This window comes from Emydura macquarii, unplaced genomic scaffold (assembly GCF_026122565.2).
Source record: "Emydura macquarii macquarii isolate MOO-44397 ecotype Brisbane River unplaced genomic scaffold, CSIRO-AGI_Emac_v2 contig_3328, whole genome shotgun sequence".
In the NCBI taxonomy this organism is placed as follows: domain Eukaryota; kingdom Metazoa; phylum Chordata; order Testudines; family Chelidae; genus Emydura; species Emydura macquarii.
The window spans coordinates 3,414,443-3,433,122 of NW_027133465.1; the positions used below are offsets into that span (position 1 = coordinate 3,414,443).

Here is an 18,680-nt window from a genome sequence, read left to right on the forward strand (position 1 = left end):
GTGCCATAGAATCATAGAATCTTAGAAGATGAGGATTGGAAGGGACCTCAGGAAGTCATCTAGTTCCACCCCCTGCTCACAGCAGGGCCAATACCAACAGCCAGGCCATGATTGAGTTTTCAGGTGGGTTTAGTTACGAGGGGATCAGCTAAATGGAAAGACACTGGAAGGGAAAGGGGTGACGGAGACAGAGCAGGGGAGAAGAGGGGGAGGAGGAAGGGCAGACGTGGTGTAAGGCTGAGGTGCAGAGACACTGAGACTCTTTGGGCATGGTCTACACTGCAAAGAAAGGTGTGTTCTTCACTCAAGATTAAAATAGCAGCAAAGACACGGCAGCTTGGCTTTTAATTCAGGTTAGCAGCTCAAATTCAACCCCAAGCTCGTCGATAGGCTTTAACACAATCTGCTAACCTGAGTTTAGAGCAGAATTGCTGTGTCTTCACTGCTATTTTAACCCATGTTAGCTAATGTGGGTTAACTAACCTGAGTTCAGAACACATCTCCCCCAGCCCCCCCGCAGTGTAGACAAACACTTTGTATGCATAGCACATTTATCTCCACCCGCCAACGACTGAATTTCCATACCCACCAGCCACTTGTGTTTTCATTAATGTGCAAATGGGGCTCGCGCATGTAACCGTGTCACTCGCATGGACAAATGACAGAGCACAAAAGCTCTGCACCACAAAGCGCACTTTGAAAATCCAGCCCAAAGCATTCAGTGAAGAATCAGACCGAAAGTCAAACACGACAGTGCTACTCAGCCTGCACGCCCGCTGTACAAATGGAGATAGGCAGCTTCCTCTGCAACCTTCAGCAAAACCGTCAGAACTCCTGTGTGGAGCAGGCTGTGGGGGCCGGACATCATACTGGGTACAGGGCTGAGTGGGACTTATGGGGAAGCAGCAACACCTGGGCAGGGAGCCAGTGCAAGACAGTAACTGAGCCTGGCCGGAAACCTGCAAGCTCCTATTTGCAGAGACTGGACTGGGGAGGGCACCCCAGGCACGAAGCCTGAAGAGTCCTGACCTGACTGGACTGCCCCAAGGACCCAAACATTTACTGCGGTTGCTCACCTTGGACTGTGATTGTTTCAGCCTCTATACTAGGGGATCTGCCACCTTCCCCTTTCCTGCCAGTCCTAGCAATAGACCCTTTCCCTTCGCCATGCCTGAGTGGTTATTGCGACCCACCAGGGTGAGCACCAAGACGGCCATAGCTGCTGTTGCCCCTCCAATGCTGGTGGTACCCCTGACATGCTGCTGACACCCCGAGGGCTTGGTGTAATGGGTAGCCACACTAATTACACCCCCGTTGGTTTATCTGTATTGCAGTAGGGCTTGCCGGCCCCAAGTGGGATCTGGTCATCGTTGCGCCAGGCGCTGGCCAGACGCCGAGTGAGTAATGCAGCACCCGCCTTGCAAAAAAGCCTGGAAGGAGAGGAGGAAAGAGAAATGCTCCTTCTCACAGCAGCGTTTCGGGCAAGAGCGATCCCCAGGACGGGGCTTCGCTCCATAATGCAGAACTTTACGAGCCCACCTGTGCCTCTTCGACGTGACCCGGGTTTGCTGAGCCCTGCTGCGGCCGCCGGCCACCAACGGCAACTCTACAATTTGGCGCCTCCCGTAAATAAAAGTGGCCTGCGTTTCCGAGGTGCTGGGTACACCCGGCTCCCATGGGACTGCCTGGGAAATGCCAGGGCTTAGCCCCTCTGAAAACAACACTCTTTATTTAGATTCTGCAGCACGGCTTTAGGAGCTTCAATTGCGGCATGCTGGTGTGAAGACGTTGACCAGAATTCTTTTCTCCTAATCCTGGAAGGTGGCCGAAATCTGGCTTTGCTTGGTATTTTAAACACAGACCCACACACAACGAGAGGAAACAAACTTGGCTGGAATGACAGTGCCAATCCTTAATCTTTCCAGGCTACTCCCTGTTATCTACAGACCAGAGGGTTCTACAATGGAAACCTGTCCTGTCCCTCACCCTTCAGCCAGAAAAAATACCCCCACCCTATCAAAGCGGCTCCCTAAAGCAAGCCCGCAATAACAGATACCTTTGGTTTCATAGTAGACAACTCCAGCAAAGTGGTTAATGCCAAACTGGGTTTCGTGGTTATTCTTCGGCGGGATATAGTTTGTGTTTAGCTTGTGCTGGGAATTCAGCTTGTGCAGCATTGTGGTATCTGTGCCCTGCGTAAACAAGGAAAAGTCCAACATTTAACCACCGTTTGTGCCATTAAAATAGTTTTCAAATAATCGCTGTGTTCCTTTTTCACGAGAGTGGTGGGGTCAGGGTTTGTTTCAGTGAGAGATGCACTAGGAGAAAACCGGAGACCAGGAATTTAAAATAAAAAAGATCTGACCGGACCCTTCCCTACCAAGGCTGTTGCACGTACACCCTTGCCACCATAAAGACGAGTTTGTTTGCAACAGTGACAGTGAGAATGGTGAGAGAAAACTTGAGAGACCAGCAAATGGAATAAATACAGAAGCTACCGATCCGTGTGCGTTGGGCCTCCCTCTGTGCCTGATCCGCAAATGATAAGAGTGTGTTACGGCCCCAGCTGCATAGGGTTGGCTCTTTGCCTCTAGCTGCCAAGACTTGTGTTTTTAGCTTTGGTTCAGTCTCTAGCATGTTAACCCAGAAGGCAGTTGTCACAAATGCGCTTGGTAGATATGTGATATAGTGCTATACATAGGATGGCTTCCCTGCTTTTTATTAACGTTGCACTCATCCAATCAGGGAAAAGAAACAATACCATATGACTAAAGTGACCAATCGCGCAATGGTAGTACTGAACACAGAGATGACACCGTGTCAGCCCATTGGCTGAAAGTGGTTCACATGAAACTTGGGTCATAATTTAGCAGTAGTAAAACTCAAAGTCCGTTTGCCAACACACAGAGAGGTGACACTGGTGGGGTTGCTAGGAGGAACGGTGGGCCCCAAACCTACCTTGGGGAACTTGCTCTCCTCATCAATGAGCGAGATGATGTTCATGGGCTTGATGGCGATCATGTCCAAGGCATCCTGGTTGTCGGTGAATTCTATGTGTTGCCAGTTAATGTTCTCCAGGTTGTACTCCTCCTGCTCCAGCTTGAAGACGTGGCGCACGAAGAACTGCTGCAGGTTCTCATTGGCAAAGTTGATGCAGAGCTGTTCAAAACTGGGAGGGGATGAGGTGGACAAGAAGAGTTTAGATTCACTGTACATCCCTGATTTCCACCTGGCTGGTCATCCCTTCGCTTCCTATCCTCCAGGGGATACTCGCAAGCACTTTAGGCCATTCAGGGAGGTCGACATTGGCTGAGTATTAACTTAAAAGGAAGAGCACAAGCTGCTGAAACCTAGCAACATATGTGTTACCTTTGGGGGTCTCCCATCCAGCCCACCCCTGCTTAGCATGTGAGATCTGGCGAGAGTACATACTAAGGTGATTTAACCGCAGGCCCTAGGTGCATGCGGTTGGAGACAGGGCCCTGCAACGCTGTCTCCGGATCTCTACCTGTTCACGGTGAAGTTCTCAAAGCCAAAGATATCGAGAAGACCAATGGACCGCCTGACGCTCTGGAGTTCGTGGGAGGGAGGTCTGTAAATGGCAGCGTTGATCTTCTCCACAATCCACACGAAAAGCCGCCCATAGATTCCCTGAATCATCAAAGAGATGAAACTGGGTGAGACCTGGCAGTCGCTCACCCTGCTGGCCTGCAGCCTGTGGTGACATCCCCGCTCTGGTACAAGCCCCACAGACTGGACTGATCCCCAAAGGACACATTTCACAGCAAGGTGATTACTCCAGGGAGGAAGTAATTAACACAGAACAGGCGGTGGAAAACAGCAATTACCCATCTAGCAGCCAAGGAACATGCAGTTTGCAGGTTTATATTAAAGACAGCACAATCCCAGATCTGAATTCACCCACACGTTGGTGGGCTTGGCCCTGGGTGCAAACTGTGTGCCTCAGGTCTGTCTCTCGTCTGCACTGCAAGGCGCAATTACTATTTGAATCTAGTCTTGTAATATCCATCTATCGCAGGCTGCCCCCACGTCTAACCAGTCCTCCCGGACTACTACCCACCACACGCAGATCAGCCGAGATACGCTCCATTGTTGTGTAAATAAAGGAAGCCCTGCCTCAATAAGCCACAGGTTCCTTAAATGGCGCAGCATTAGCCAGTCAGAGTTAACTGGTGCTGCCTCAGCGTTCCTGGGATTGCAGGTATTAAAGTGGCATTACCTGGTGTCACATAATCCAAGACGGTACCACACAGAAATGTGCCTGATCCTAACTCTCAGATGCAAATCCCCGCAAATCTGGAGGAAGTTCCCGTGCGGACATGCAGACAGATCTGAACTTTACAAGTTGGGGGCATCCTTGCTGCATACCAGTTGGACAGCCCCAGGAACTGATTTGCTGTTAGTGTCGTACACTGGGATGCTGTAGTGCAAACGGCACGCCTCCTTCACACCATCACACAAGCCTTCAGTGCCCTGAATCGACCTGTGCTGTGTCCTTCTGATGCTCCTGTAATGCCTACACAGACCTATTCACAGCATAGCATTTCTAGGCTGTCTCTCTTTCTTTAATTTACTGCTACAGAAAAGCCTGAAGCAGAACATTCGGCGCTGGGGATGACTAATGCCATTGGAGCCACGCTGTTTTATACCAACTAAGGATCTGATCTTGGGTTTGGGTCTATTAAACTTCTCTGAAGTTCAGAAGAGCTCAGCCTCAGTGCTGGTGCCTCCCAGTATAGAGACAAACCCCAACAGCAAAATTTGGATCCTGTTTGAATCCAGATGGGCTCAAATCCAGATTTCAAACCTGATGAAGACAGGTTCTGGTTTACGCCTATCTCAGCTCACTACACATCCCTCTGTGTGCTCCCCTTAATTAGCACTAACACCGATGCATAGATTTCAAGGCCAGAAGGGACCATTGGATCATTATGATGATCAAATCTGACCTCCTGTATAACGCAGGCCAGAGAATTTCCTATCCAGCGACGGATGCACTGAGTGAGATCAATTACTTCCAAGTGATGGAGACGCTAAATCATTTCTGAAACGGGCGGGTGTAAGTTTTAAAAAGAAAATGACTGAACAAGCGCTTGCTGGGGTGGTACCTTGACAAAAGCGTCCCTCACATCCAGCGCCTGCTCCATGCTGAGCGGGGTGGAGACCGTCTCTCCTCTCGTGATTATTGTGCGGCTCGTAAGGCAGTTCATCACATCCTGAGGGTCAACCTGACCGTGGTACAACAAGACACAGCTGAGTGATTCAGAGCACAAACGGCTCTGTGTAAAGACGTGGTCCACTGGCCTGATCGCAGGGCTGAGAGCGAGGAACTCCTGAGCACCAATCCTCAGCGCAGACACTGAGTCCCTCCACAGTCACTCCCTGGGGTGAGTCACACAACCCTTCTGCCTTGGTTTACCCAGCCGTGGATGGGGGCTTAGATCCACCCATTTATGCCACAGAGGTTTTTTTTGGAGATGGATTAGTTCACATCTGAAAATCCTTTTAACATGAGAAGTGCCACTGCACATTAGTGGAAAGTGTAACTGGAATATGAGGAGAGCACTTAGAACAACAAAACCACTTTTCCTGGTGTTTCTAGGTCTGATCTTGCAACTACTCACACACCTGAGTAACTTTACACCATGTTTGCACCTCTCCGTACTCTCAATCTTGCCAGGGGCATGCCCAACCCTGGATGTAAATGAGAGCAGCCTCGGGGCTGCCCTAACCTATGCGTCACTCTGGAGCTACAGAGGATGTGGGCCATTCCAGCAGGTATATGTCACCAGGGGAACCTCCTTATGCCTGGGCTTCTCCCCAAGGAGAGGTTCCAGTCAGTGTACACCCACTTTATACTGCCAGAATAGAGAAAGCAGCTGGATTACAATTGGGCTCTCTACGACCTTCATGGTAGATCATCTGAGCATGGACTGCTTCTACCTCTGTTCACACAGAATCTAACACAATGGGTCCTGATTCAGATCAGGGCCTCTCTGGGCACTACCAGAATACAGGAATAAGCAATCACAGGAAGAAACAAACAAGGTAATAAGACAGAAGAGCAGCTGACCTCCAGTAACGAAGCCGCGGTGATTAACGATGCAGAGCGAACAACCTCACAGGCGTCCAGGTTATCATACATTCGTGCTGCATGGGGAAAATCACAGAGAAGACGTGCAGAACCTGCCTGTGTGGTCAATCCTTTTTCATCCAGGTTATGGCGCGCTCCCCACCTGGGCGCTGTGTCTGACCCTTTCCGGCCGCCACTCACCGCACACTGCCAGTTGGTCTCAAAGGACAGTTTCGAGCGGGAGCTTGTAACTTATGGCTTAGCTGTGGACAGTGAGGAGCGGCACCATATCTGGGGGTGAGGAGGCAGAACTCCTCTCCCAGCTCCTCGATGCAGGCCCTTGCGGCTACAGCCCGTCACCCGTCCTTGGGTGCGGCTCATGCCCTGAGCTGCAATGGTCCCGTTCCACGGAGCCATACAGAGGGAGGAAGAGGTCACGATCCTGCATCTTCCACACTGCTCGGAAGAGTGGGGAGGGGCTGCAGAAGTGCCTGACCCTTAAGAAAGTGGCACAGGATAGGGGAAAGGTATCACCCCTCACACCCACATGATGGCCAGGCACAACAGGGCCTTCAAAAAGGAGAAGGACGGCCCAGTGGTCCAGACATTAGCCTTGGGCTTAGTTAAAATCCTTGCTCTACCACAAACTTCCTATTTGACCTTGGGCAAGTCACGTACACCCAGATTTTAAAGGCATTTAAGCGTGGCGGTGCTCAAAGTCATAGCGCCTAGTTGATTTTGGAGCCTACATCTCAATTTCAAAAGTGATTTAGGCACTTAGGTGAGTAAAGCCCATTGACTGTCAATGGGATTTCGGCTCTTACGGCCCGAAGCCACTTCTGAAAATCAGATGAAGGCGCTTTTGGAACTTTTACCCAGACTCTCTCTGTGTCTCAGTTCTCCAGGTGTCAAATGGGATACCAGCACCGCCCTGCCCCACAGTGGGTTTGTTGTGAGGATCAACACACTCGGCCGAGGTGACAAACGTACGACCCGTGGGCTGGATCCGGCCCGACGAACAGTTTCATCCGGCCCGCAGACTTCCCATGGATCTACGCAACCCCGGAGTCCACACAAGAGGTGTGATCTGTAGAGCGCACCAGTGCGCTGCACTCTAACTCCCCCGTGTAGACCCTGCTAGTGTGTATTGAGGTAGTCCTGTTTCAAAGGGGCAGGGCAGTGCACAGGAATAAAAACGTCTCTGCTTTTGGAGGGGCTCGCCCTCAGCACTCCCCCCGTTGCCCTGGGGCTGGAGGAGCGAGCTCTCCTCCCCGCGGCTCCAGGGCCAGAGGCGTTCTGTGCCCCTGCCGATTACTGCCCTGGCTTGCCTCCCCTTGTGCACGCCCCTGCAAACAGGACAGCATTAGTGTGCACTAAGGAACATAGTGCACCCCAGCTCCACGTGGGGGAGGTAGAGCACTACACATGGGTGAACTCTACAGATCACATGCCCAGAGTCCAGACGCGGGTGCAGCAGGACGTCATGTACAGTTGCGGAACCACTTGGTCACGTTTCAGAGGCCCTGGAGAGGCACACGATCAATTAAAGTGATTGCCAACATGGTTTATCGTCATCTGTTTCTATTTTAATAACTTCTGCTGAATAACTTCTTCCAAAGGCCGGGTATCGCATTAGGACAGCCGTATGAAATGAGTTTGACACCCCTGATTAGAGATTGTGAGGTGGTCAGGTACCATTTTATTAGGGACCACAGACGTTCCTAGGGTACATAGATAGATTCTGCTTCAGGTACATAGCAACAGCCTGATTTTCACAGGCGTTGAACACTTGCTGTTCCCACTGCACAATTTTGGGGGCTCAGTGTGTCTGAACCAGGTACAAATTCAATTCCAGCTGTAATCTCGTTGGGCAGGGACTCTGTCTTTAGGCAATGTGGGTAAGTGGGTAAAGCACTAGATTGGAAGTGAGGAGATCTGGGTTCTGTTTCTGGCTCTGCCACTAACCTGCTGGGTGACCTTGGGCAAGTCACTTCCCCTCCCTGTGCCTCAGTTTCCCCATCTGTAAAACAGGGATAATGATACTGACTTCCTTTGTAAAGCACTTTGAGAGCAACAGATGAAAAGTACTAGACAAGAGCTAGGTATTTTGATTATCTCACTGGCTTTGGCCCCCAGACAGTGTATCATCATCTGAGTTAGTTCAGCATTTAAAATAAATAAATATGCAACTATTCTCCACTTACCTTCATACCGCAGATTCCCCATATGCAATATAGCCGCCAGGAGCTTTGAGATCTCCCAGTTCTCAGTGTCGGTGAACATCAGGACTTTCATAGCAGAGCGAATGTTTGCATACTCCTTACTATCGTCTCTGCCGTCACAGGTAGTGCAGTTCCCCTGGGAAGGAAGGGCAGTCTCCCAGTGCTCGCAAGAAGCAGCGTATGTGCAATAAGAACATAGGGACAGAAATCTCTAGCCATATTGTAGCCAATGGGCCCTAGCATTTTCCCACTGAAGTCAACTGAAAAAAATCTCATATGAGATAAACCCTCAGTTCTCACTCGCCAGGTTTTCCGTGAAGTTCACGGGTGTTTCATTAAGCAATGAATGAGTGAAAACTGACTATGGACCTCTGGATTTGTCCCTACTGTAAGTACTCTACAGAGTACTATCCAAACAGTCCTGTGCAGCCTACAATGACACCACTGCCTCCCATCTATCCCAGCTGGCTGAGATCAGCATACGGATGAGGAAGGGCTGGCTGAAGTTACACCCTAGCAAGAGAGAGACAGAAGAAAAAATGCCAGGAGTCCTCCTTCTGCACTCCTCACTGATGCTGGGCTGTGAGAAACACCTTCCATCTCCAACTGTCCTACCCATGCCGTGGATAACTTGGTCTTGATCACACATGCCTTTGCCACCTCCCACTTGGGTGATGGCAGTGAAATTTACTGGGGCTTGAAAGCTTCAGCCCTGAGAAATCTCCAACTAGTGCAGATTGCAGCAGCACAACTCCTCGGGCACTGCCCACTCATCAGCCTTGGGCTCCTTTCCTTCCATTGCCTTCTGGTAGAACATCATGTCACCTTTAAGGCCTGGGTCCTTATTTCCAAATAAACTTTAAATGGCCTGCGCCAAGTATACCTACAAGCAGCATCTCAACTGCCCTACTGCGCAGGAACAATGGAAGTAGAGAAGGCCCTACATGGAGCAGACAGACTTCCTCGCGGGTTTGTTTAAGGTCGGGGGGCTGATTCCCAAGGCAACAAGGAGCTATTGTAGACCTCTAGTTTGAGTCTCAAATTTGTAACAAACCTCAAAGCAACCATTTGGGTCCTACACTGTTTCAGGTTAGGAAACATTTCTTACAGTTCTGGTTCTAACTCCCTGAGACACGGAGACAATCAGGACAAGTCACAGGGTCCCAGCTGTTCTTCCCAAAATCTTGCTCTGCCGCTCTTACCATAGCGAGGTAGTTATAATCAGTGGCTTTCCCAAGACCCAACTTCTTTTTCTGTTCTGGTGTCATTCCTTTCAGCATACAGTAAAACACATGGTAATTCCGCTCATCCTGGGCCTGGTGCAGAAGAGGAGGGAGTCAGTTCTGCTAGGAGGATGAACTCACCAATAGCCAAACAAAGAAAATACACACCCCTGCCTTTTCTCAGCAGCCTCACCTGTCTGCAGACTCGAGATTTCTCCAGCAGGTACTGCTCAATCTTTGCCCCTTCGATGGCTCCCCTCTTGTTGAAATGGATGTCGATGTATTTACCAAATCGGCTGGAGTTGTCATTACGAATCGTCTTCGCATTTCCAAAAGCTGGGGATAAGCGACACAACATGGCAAAGGTGAGATCTTTCCCCAGGCCCAGGAAGAAATCTGTGTAGTCTAGGGTGATGAAAACAAGACACAGAATGGAGGAAGGAGGGGGTCTGGGGATTGGTAACAGGCTACACAGTCCTTCACCTGTGCGTCGTAAGTCCCAATCCAACCTGGCACCAGAGAAAATAGGGATGTTTATGGGGAACTCTTCCCATAAGGGGGTGGCAGAGGAGACAGTGTGGAGGAAAGAAGCTCAGCTCAGCGAGAAGGTGGTGATCGGAGCAGATGAGAGAGATGATTTTGGCAGCAACATTTTGGATAGACTTAGTGGTGTCAGGTCAAAAAGGCTGAAAAGGAGGAGATTGCAGGCGGTAAGGTGGGAGACGGTAAGAACAGGAGAGTGCGATTTGGCCTTTGGGACAGAAGCGAATAGTGGATCATCCATGGAAATATGCGAATGCGAAACCAAACACCAGAGGGAGCCCATATTCAACAAACTCAATACAATTTAGCACATTATAGAGATTAATTAATACATTAATATAAGGAATATAGACCTCAGACAAAGTGCGTTCTCCAGATCCCAGCTAGATCTATATGCAAGGAAAACTGAATGGAAAAATCAAACTGACCTTACTGTGTGTTTTATTTCTACAACCATGAAACAAAGGCTTTTTCTGAATTCTGGCTACAGATACAAAGAGCAGCTATTAAAATTATTTGTTATATGTGAGGTTAGGGTGGGGCCTAGCACAGAGCTCCACCACTTAGACCCTGTCTACACTTACCTCTGAGATTCGGTGGCAGTCGACGGGAGTTACGCAAACTACGCAAAGAACTTGCGTAACTCCCGTCGACTTCTCTGCTTCTCTTCTGCGCGCCGTCTTCACTGCACTGTGCCGACGGGAACCGCGTTCCTGTCGACGCAGCACTACGCCACTTGTGAAGGTGGTCTTAGTACGTCGATTTCTGGATCGACTGAGCGGGTCTTCACTGACCACTCAGTAGATCCAGAGAAATCGATTTGATGGCGGCGACTTTGCCGCCATCAGTGTAGCCATAGCCTAAGTCTAATAAGAGGAACTCTACAGACGCCCCATCAAATTCAGTCCTGTGTAGACCGTTACAGTAGTGATCTTTTTCTAACAGCTTCAAGCCACTGTTGTAAATGTAACATCGGAAAGATAATTGGCTTAGCCCACAAATTAAAGGCCCAATGCTGAATCCCCAAGACAGACAAAACTCCCCTCAAAGTCCTATTATCTCATTCGATCAAGTCTGTTCCTACTGAAATAAGCTGTTGATCTTGTTATCTGCGTGTCCACCAAGGTGCCTACCACAGGTGGCATGGCACATGTCAGTACTTTAGAACATCAGTAACACTGGACCAGATTCCGGGACCCTTGCTCTGGTTTAGTAACACAAACTCCTACTGAAATACAGTACTATTGAATAAGGACATTGGAATCTTGCCCAAATATTTTCAATAACGCTGGACCAGACCCTGCCAACCTTACTCCTGTAGAGTAGTTAATTTATGAGATGTGCACGCCCACTAATTTCCATGGGATTAGTTGCTGAGTAAGGTATTAATTTACTTGAGTAAGAGTGGCAGAATCTGGCCCACAAATTGAAGTTGCATCCATCTTTTGGGGTGAGATTGTGAGTCCATATTCATGACAGTGAGCAGTTGACTTACAAAAGTAGTTCCACTGAACATAAGAACGGACATACTGGGTCAGACCAATGGTTCATCTAGCCCAGTATCCTGTCTTCCGACAGTGGCCAATGCCAGGTGCTTCAGAAGGAATGAATAGAACAGGTAATCATCAAGTGTTCCATCCCCTGTCGCCCAATCCCACCTTCTGGCAAACAGAGACTAGGGACACTTCAGAGCATGATTTTGCATCCCTGCCCATCCTGGCTAACAGCCACTGATAGACCTATCCACCATGAACTAATTTAGGCCTTTTTTAAAATCTGCTGTTGTCTTGGCCTTCACAACATCCTCTGGCAAAGAGTGCTACGGGTTGACTGTGCGTTGTGTGAAGAAATACTTCCTTTTGTTCATTTTAAACCTGCTGCCTATTAATTTCATTTGGTGACCCCTAGTTTTTGAGTTACGAGGAGTAAATAACACTTCCTTATTTACTTTCTCCACACCAGTCATGATTTTATCGCTGTTTTCTATCATATCCTGCCTTAATCGTCTCTTTTCCAAGCAGAAAAGTCCCTGTCTTATCAATCTCTCCTGATATGGAAGCAGTTTCATACCCCTAATCATTTTAGTTGCCCTTTTCTGTACCTCTTCCAATTCCAATATATCTTTCTTGAGATGGGGCGACCACATCTGCATGCAGTATTCAAGATGTGGGCATACCATGGATTTATAAAGAGGCAATATGTTATTGTCTGTCTTATTATCTATATCTTTCCTAATGATTCCCAACATTCTCTTAGCCTTTTTGCCTGCTGCTGCACACTGAGTGGATGTTTTCAGAGAACTATCCACAATGAAACAAGATCTCTTTCTTGAGTGGTAACAGCTAATTTAGACCCTATCGTTTTATCTGAATAGTTGGGATAATGTTTTCTAATATGCATTACTTTGCATTTATCAACATTGAATTTCACCTGCCATTTTGTTGTCCAGTCACCCAGTTTTGTGAGATTCTTTTGTAACTTTTTGCAGTCTGCTTTGAACTTAACTATCTTGAGCAGTTTTGTATCATCTGCAAATTTTACCACCTCACCGTTTAACCCTTTTTCCAGGTCATTTAGCAATATGTTGAACATTACTGGTCCTAGTACAGACCCTTGGGGGACACCACCATTTACTGCTCTCCATTCTGAAAACTGATAATTTATTCCTACTCTTTGTTTCCTATCTTTTAACCAGTAACGGATCCAGAAGAGGACCTTCCCTCATATCCCATGACTGCTTACTTTGCTTAAGAGCCTTTGGTGAGGGATCTTGTCAAAGACTTTCTGAAAATCTAAGTACACTACATCCACTGGATCACCCTTGTCCACATGCTTGTTGACCCCTCCAAGAATTCTAGTAGATTGGTGAGGCATGATTTCCCTTTACAAAAACCATCTTGACTCTTTCCCAACAAATCATGTTCATCTGTGTCTGATAATTCTGTTCTTTACTATAGTTTCAACCAATTTGTCAGGTACTGAAGATAGGCTTACCGGCCTGTAATTGCCAGGATCGCCTCTGGAGCCTTTAAAAAAAATGGGATCACATTAGCTATCCTCTAGTCACCAGGTAGAGAAGCTAATTTAAAAGATAGGTTGCATACCACAGTTAGTAATTCTGCAATTTCACATTTGAGTTCCTTCAGAACTCTTGGATGGATACCATCTGGTCCTGGTGATTTATTACTATTTAATTTATCAGTTTGTTCCTAAACCTCCTCTAATGACATCTCAGTCTAGGACAGTTCCTCAGATTTGTCACCTAAAAAGAATGACTCAGGTTTGGGAATCTCCCTCATATTCTCAGCCATGAAGACCAATGCAAAGAATTCATTTAGTTTCTCCGTAATGGTCTTCTCTTACTTTAGTGCTTCTTTAGCATCTTGATCATCAAGTAGCCCCACTGGTTGATTAGCAGGCTTCCTGTTTCTGATGTACTTAGCATTTTTTGCTGTTATTTTTTTAATCTTTGGCTGGCTGTTCTTCAAATTCTTTTTTGGCCTTCCTAATTATATTTTTACATTTCACTTGCTCCCTTCTATTTTCCTCAATAGGATTTAACTTGCACTTTTTAAAGGATGCCTTTTGCCTCTAACTACTTCTTTTACTTTGTTGTTTAGTCACGGTGGCACTTTTTTGGTCCTCTTACTATGTTTTTAATTTGCGGTGTACATTTAAATTGAGCCCATATTATGGTGTCTTTAAGAAGGTTCGATGCAGCTTGCAGGGATTTCACTTTTGGCACTGTACCTTTTAATTTCTATTTAACTAACTTCCCCATTGAAGTCAGTTGGACTGTTCATGGGACCAACTGCTCACCTAGGTAAATATGGTGCTGACAATCTGGCCTTCATTATGTGCTGAATCTTCTTTGAACTCTTTTGAATTTTCCTTCTGCCTTATTCAGAATTCTGGCTTGCCACATTCATTCCACAGCAGCTTTCTATACCCAGAAAGCTGTGTTATTGTACAAGCAGCCTAAAGTGTTCAAAACTGATCAAAGCAAAAGGTGACTGTTATTATTTTTTCTAAAACAAAGCATTTGATTCTGGGGCCTTGATCAAATTAAACTGAGGCGCAAGTTAACCAGGGACTGAAACCAATGGAAGGTGCTGTACGGAATCATTACCAAAACCCAAAACCTTCAAAGCTGTTAACTGAGTAGAGTGTCTACATCATTATGCTGCCCCTGGGGCAGATTTTAAGAGGCGCACAGGGCCTATTTCGGCACCAAAATAAATATACAGATTTTCAAAACAGGGTGTTGAGCAGAGCTGGCTGGAAAATTTTTGTCGAAACAGTTTTCTGTTGGAAAATGCAGCTTCAATTAAACCAATTTTTGGGGGGTGAAACTGTAGCAATTTTGACTATATTTCATTTAGAAAAAAATTGGAAAAACCCATTTTGAAACATTGAAGCATCCTGTTTCGACCTTTTAGAATAGATTTCCTGTTTCAAAACTGCTTTTCCTTTTGAAGTTTATTTATTTTATATATTAAAAAAATTTAAAAAAAAGAAAAGGCTTGAAATCGAAATGAAAAACTAGGACTTAATCAAAAAACATTTTTTTGGGTTGATCCGAAATGAAATGTTCATGGAATTTCATTTAGTAAAAATTTCAACAGTTTGGCATTTTGTTACAATTGAGGATGGGAAAAAAAAGGTTGAAATTCAAAGTTTTTCACAGGATGGAAAATCGATTTCCTGACCAACTTTAGTGTGCAATTCTGACTCTTGCTGTAAAGCATTTATTGGGAATGCAGTTTAATTTTAGTTCCCATCTATATTACTCATAGGAGAAGTGTCTACCTCCACCCACCATCTTTTCAAGGCTCACCTTCTAATATGGGGTTTGCCTCCAGGACCTGCTGCTCAATCCAGGAATGCTGCCCGCTGATAGCAGCCAGGAACTGCAGGATCAGCTTAGTACTCTCTGTCTTCCCTGCACCAGACTCGCCACTGTACAAGTTGAAAGGAATGCATGTGAGTAAATGCCCTATCTTGCCGCTGCCAGAGCCCTGGACTCTGCAGTCAAAGGAACAGGCTGGAAATCTCTATGCATCTGTTTCCAGTACAGGTGGGCACTAAATCTGGATTTCAAACATGCTAAAGTTCTGGTGCCTTCACAGATTCATAGATTCCAAGACTAGAGGGGACCACAGTGATCATCTAGTCTGACCTCCTGTCTAATACAGGCCCTGGAACTTCCTCAAAACAATTCGTGTTTGGATCTGAGGATTTTATGTGGCCCATTAGGGGGATAGGAATCAATTGCACACTTAGGAACCAGATTTGATTTTGGATCAGGAGTGCCACTCAAAGTTCTATGGTGCCTGAATCTTAAGTTTGGGGTCAGGCCCAAGCCCAGTTTGAACACCATCGATAAGCAAATTCAGCCCAGCATTATAGCACTAAACATCAAGAAAAGGGAGGAATTAGTTTGGATCAGAGATACTCAAACTGTGCCAGAAGGGCACTTGCTTGTGTTCAGAGGACAGCTGGTTGGTCCAAGGAATCAGGTTTTCTGCCTTGTTTCAAGTTGCCAAACTGCATTAAAAGACAGCTACGAATACTCACTGTATCTCTAAAATATTACATTTCCCCAGCAGCCATTTTTATAGATGGCATGGGGCTCTTGTACTGTTGGAGACGATCCATTTGAGAGTAAAGAGGAGGGGAGGGGATCCGTGGCAGGGGGAGAAGGAAGGGAGGCCATCCACCTGGCCATCTCTCTTGTGAGATCAGGTCCACTTTTCAAAAGAGTTTGAGAGTGCCTGATCCTGCCACACTAGTTCATTCAGGGGAGTATCTTACAGTGCAAGTAGCCCCACGGATTTCAGCCAACCTACTCGTGAGTAAGGTACTGCTCCAAAGCTTGGCAGAATCAGGTGCTTAGATAGTCCAAGCAGTGTAACTATGGGATAAGTTATGGGCCGAGGCAGGAATTTCTGGGGGTAATTCTCTGGCCTGTGTTATGGAGGAGGACAGACTGGGTGATGATAATAGGCTCTTCTAGTCTTAAAAGCTATAGACCTCTGCATCTAAAGTTACTGTAGGAATAATGGGATGAAATTGCAGGGAATGTTTAAGATGGATATCAAAAAAAAAAACAAAAAACCATCCTGAGATTCACATCTGTTAGGCTGTGGAATAATTACCAAAGGAAGTGGTAGGAGCCCTATTGCTTGGAACATTAAAAACTAGGCTTGATCAACCCTACACTGGGAGGCATATGGACTGGATGATTTAATAGGTCTTTGGTATCCTTAATTCCTGTGACTGAAGACAATTACTTAACCAATCAGCCTCCGCAAAGAGGCCAAGTCACAGATACGTCGAAGCATGAGCTGGAGGTGCAGTTCCCAGCTAAGGAAGACAGACGCGTGCTACCTTTGACTGAGCTAAGATGCTAAAAATAGAAATATAGCCATGGCGAACAGTGATGGGTTGGGCTAGGCACCCAAGTAAGTACCTAGGGTCCTGGCCAAGATTGTGGCTAGCCTGTCCTGCTGCTCGCACTGCAGTAGCTACACTTGTATTGTTAGAGCCCTAGTTCAATCAAAGTTAGAGGGTGTCAGTCTACCCGAGGTGGAAATTATGCCTCCATCTCCAGTGCAGATGTACACTTAGGCTCTGCACTTCCCAAACACCCCTCCAGGTGGGGCCATATTAAATGCGGTTGGGACTTTAGCCTTGAGTGCCGTCTACCTTGCACTTTTCACACGCAATCAAGGTGAGTGGGCTCAGCCCCTCTGGCAGGATGAAGTCCTCATTCAGCCCCTGGGCAGGGCTTGACATTCCCAAACCCACCTTATGATGCAACATTGGTCCCTGTTGTTGCGTTGCATGTTGTAGTAACAGTTGTCAGCTATTGCGAAGATGTGTGGTGGCATCTCCCCGATCTTCTTGTTGGTGTAGAGCCGTATCTGTTCTGGGGAGTAGATGGGTAACAGCTGGTAGGGGTTCACTGCCACCAATATCGAACCTGTATACGTCTAGAGGAGAAGCACAAAGAGGGTCATCGGGACAAGGCGCCCCACCATGGAAGCTTTGGCACCCAAGACCAAATGCAAAGGCAAAGCAAGTCAGGGATTTTCAACAGCCATCTGAAAGACGCTGCCCATTTCAAAAAGCCATTTGCAGGGTTAAATTTCTGGAGTTAAAATGCAGCAAAAGCCCCAACTCTGCAAATCAGCACAAACAAACCCATACCTCAGGGACAGATTTCAATCACTGAAAAGCTTAGATCCAGGTTCTCGACATGAGTCTGTCTCTGCCCTAAACATGGCCAGAGCCACCAGACAGCCACATCTGCCAGGTGCATTACAAGGGACCGCTGCCTTGACTGCCTAAATAATACAGCTGTTTGCAGGGTTGCTGTAGGCCTCTTGTTCAAAATTTTACAAACAGCCCAAATAATACAGGTGTGTCTCAGAACAACCATTAGGAAAAGGCCTTTGATCCAGCTCTACAACAGATTGTTCTGGAGCCCTGAGCCGTGCCGTGATATTGGACAGCGGCTCCATGGGACCTTTGTCACTTTCTACAACCCGCCTTTTGTGATACTCATCTGGGGAAGTCACAGGGAAGGCGGAGAAGGAAGCAGGTGCAAGGAGGGCCTCCTCCTGAACAGTCATGCAAATAGCAGCCCTCATTTGGCAGTCGGTGCTGGGGAGGCTAGCACTGCTTGCAAAGCTTGTGACCCCAAAGGAGGAGTGTCTGGGGGCAAGGAGGCCACAGGCTCATTCCCTGTTTGTGCTGTGACTCCAGGCAGCACGGCAGGCAGCACAGATTGCAGCTCATTAAAGGCTGCTGCTTCTCACCGCACTCCCCGCTTAGTGCCTCTGGAGAGGACAATTACCAGGGCATAGTGCCTCCCTAGAAAGCACTGTTCAAGGTGCATCTTCTTTCTCTCCCTCATGCACCATAGCCTCTTGTATGAAACCGGTTCTAGTAACTGACCACGATCCAAGCTGCGCATCCTAAGATGAGTGGGAGTGACGGTGCCAAGGTTAACGGCTGGCTCATCAGTGAAGCTGCTCTAACTGAAGGTGCCTTCGCAATTTGAGAAGTGCTGCACTGACTGGCCTTCCGAAGGACAGAATGACTTCTAACCTTTGGGCAGTAAAATCCTTTGCAGTCTCTAGCTCTTGTGACTCAGACATTTCTACAGGACGTCTCCCAGGGCTTGATGCCTACTGGATAAGGAATCTGACTGGTTGGAGAAGAAGTTGCTCACCTTGTGCAGTAACTGGAGTTCTTTGAGATGTGTGTCTAGGTGCCTTCGTGTCACTGCACCTCAGATCGGAGATTTTGGGTAGCAGCGTCTGTTTGGCCCATACATGTGCTCTCTGAGTCTCATGCCCTGTTTGCTTCTATATAGCAATGTGCGGGCAAACACCTTCAGTTCCTTCTCTACCATAGAGATAATATGGAAGAACCTGAAGCAGAGGGAAGGAGGGCAGGTAGTGGAGCACCCATAGAGACACACATCTCGAAGAACCTCAGTTACTGCGCAAGGTGAGTGACCTCTTCTTCTTCAAGCAGTGTCCCTATGAGTGCTGCACTTTAGGTGACTCTACAGCAGTGCCCCGAGAG

At 47.3% G+C, this 18,680-nt stretch overlaps 1 protein-coding gene across 1 annotated transcript in view; it reads right to left on the bottom strand.

The window, feature by feature from the left end:
- MYO7A (myosin VIIA) overlaps positions 1-18,680 on the bottom strand; it is a 106,773-nt gene that overhangs the window by 68,679 nt on the left and 19,414 nt on the right. Inside the window, 10 exon segments of the mRNA XM_067533304.1 lie at positions 2,057-2,192; positions 2,959-3,169; positions 3,509-3,651; positions 5,130-5,249; positions 6,095-6,171; positions 8,299-8,452; positions 9,519-9,632; positions 9,733-9,875; positions 14,920-15,041; positions 16,893-17,077. Of these exon segments, the coding sequence (XP_067389405.1) occupies positions 2,057-2,192; positions 2,959-3,169; positions 3,509-3,651; positions 5,130-5,249; positions 6,095-6,171; positions 8,299-8,452; positions 9,519-9,632; positions 9,733-9,875; positions 14,920-15,041; positions 16,893-17,077 (1,405 nt within the window).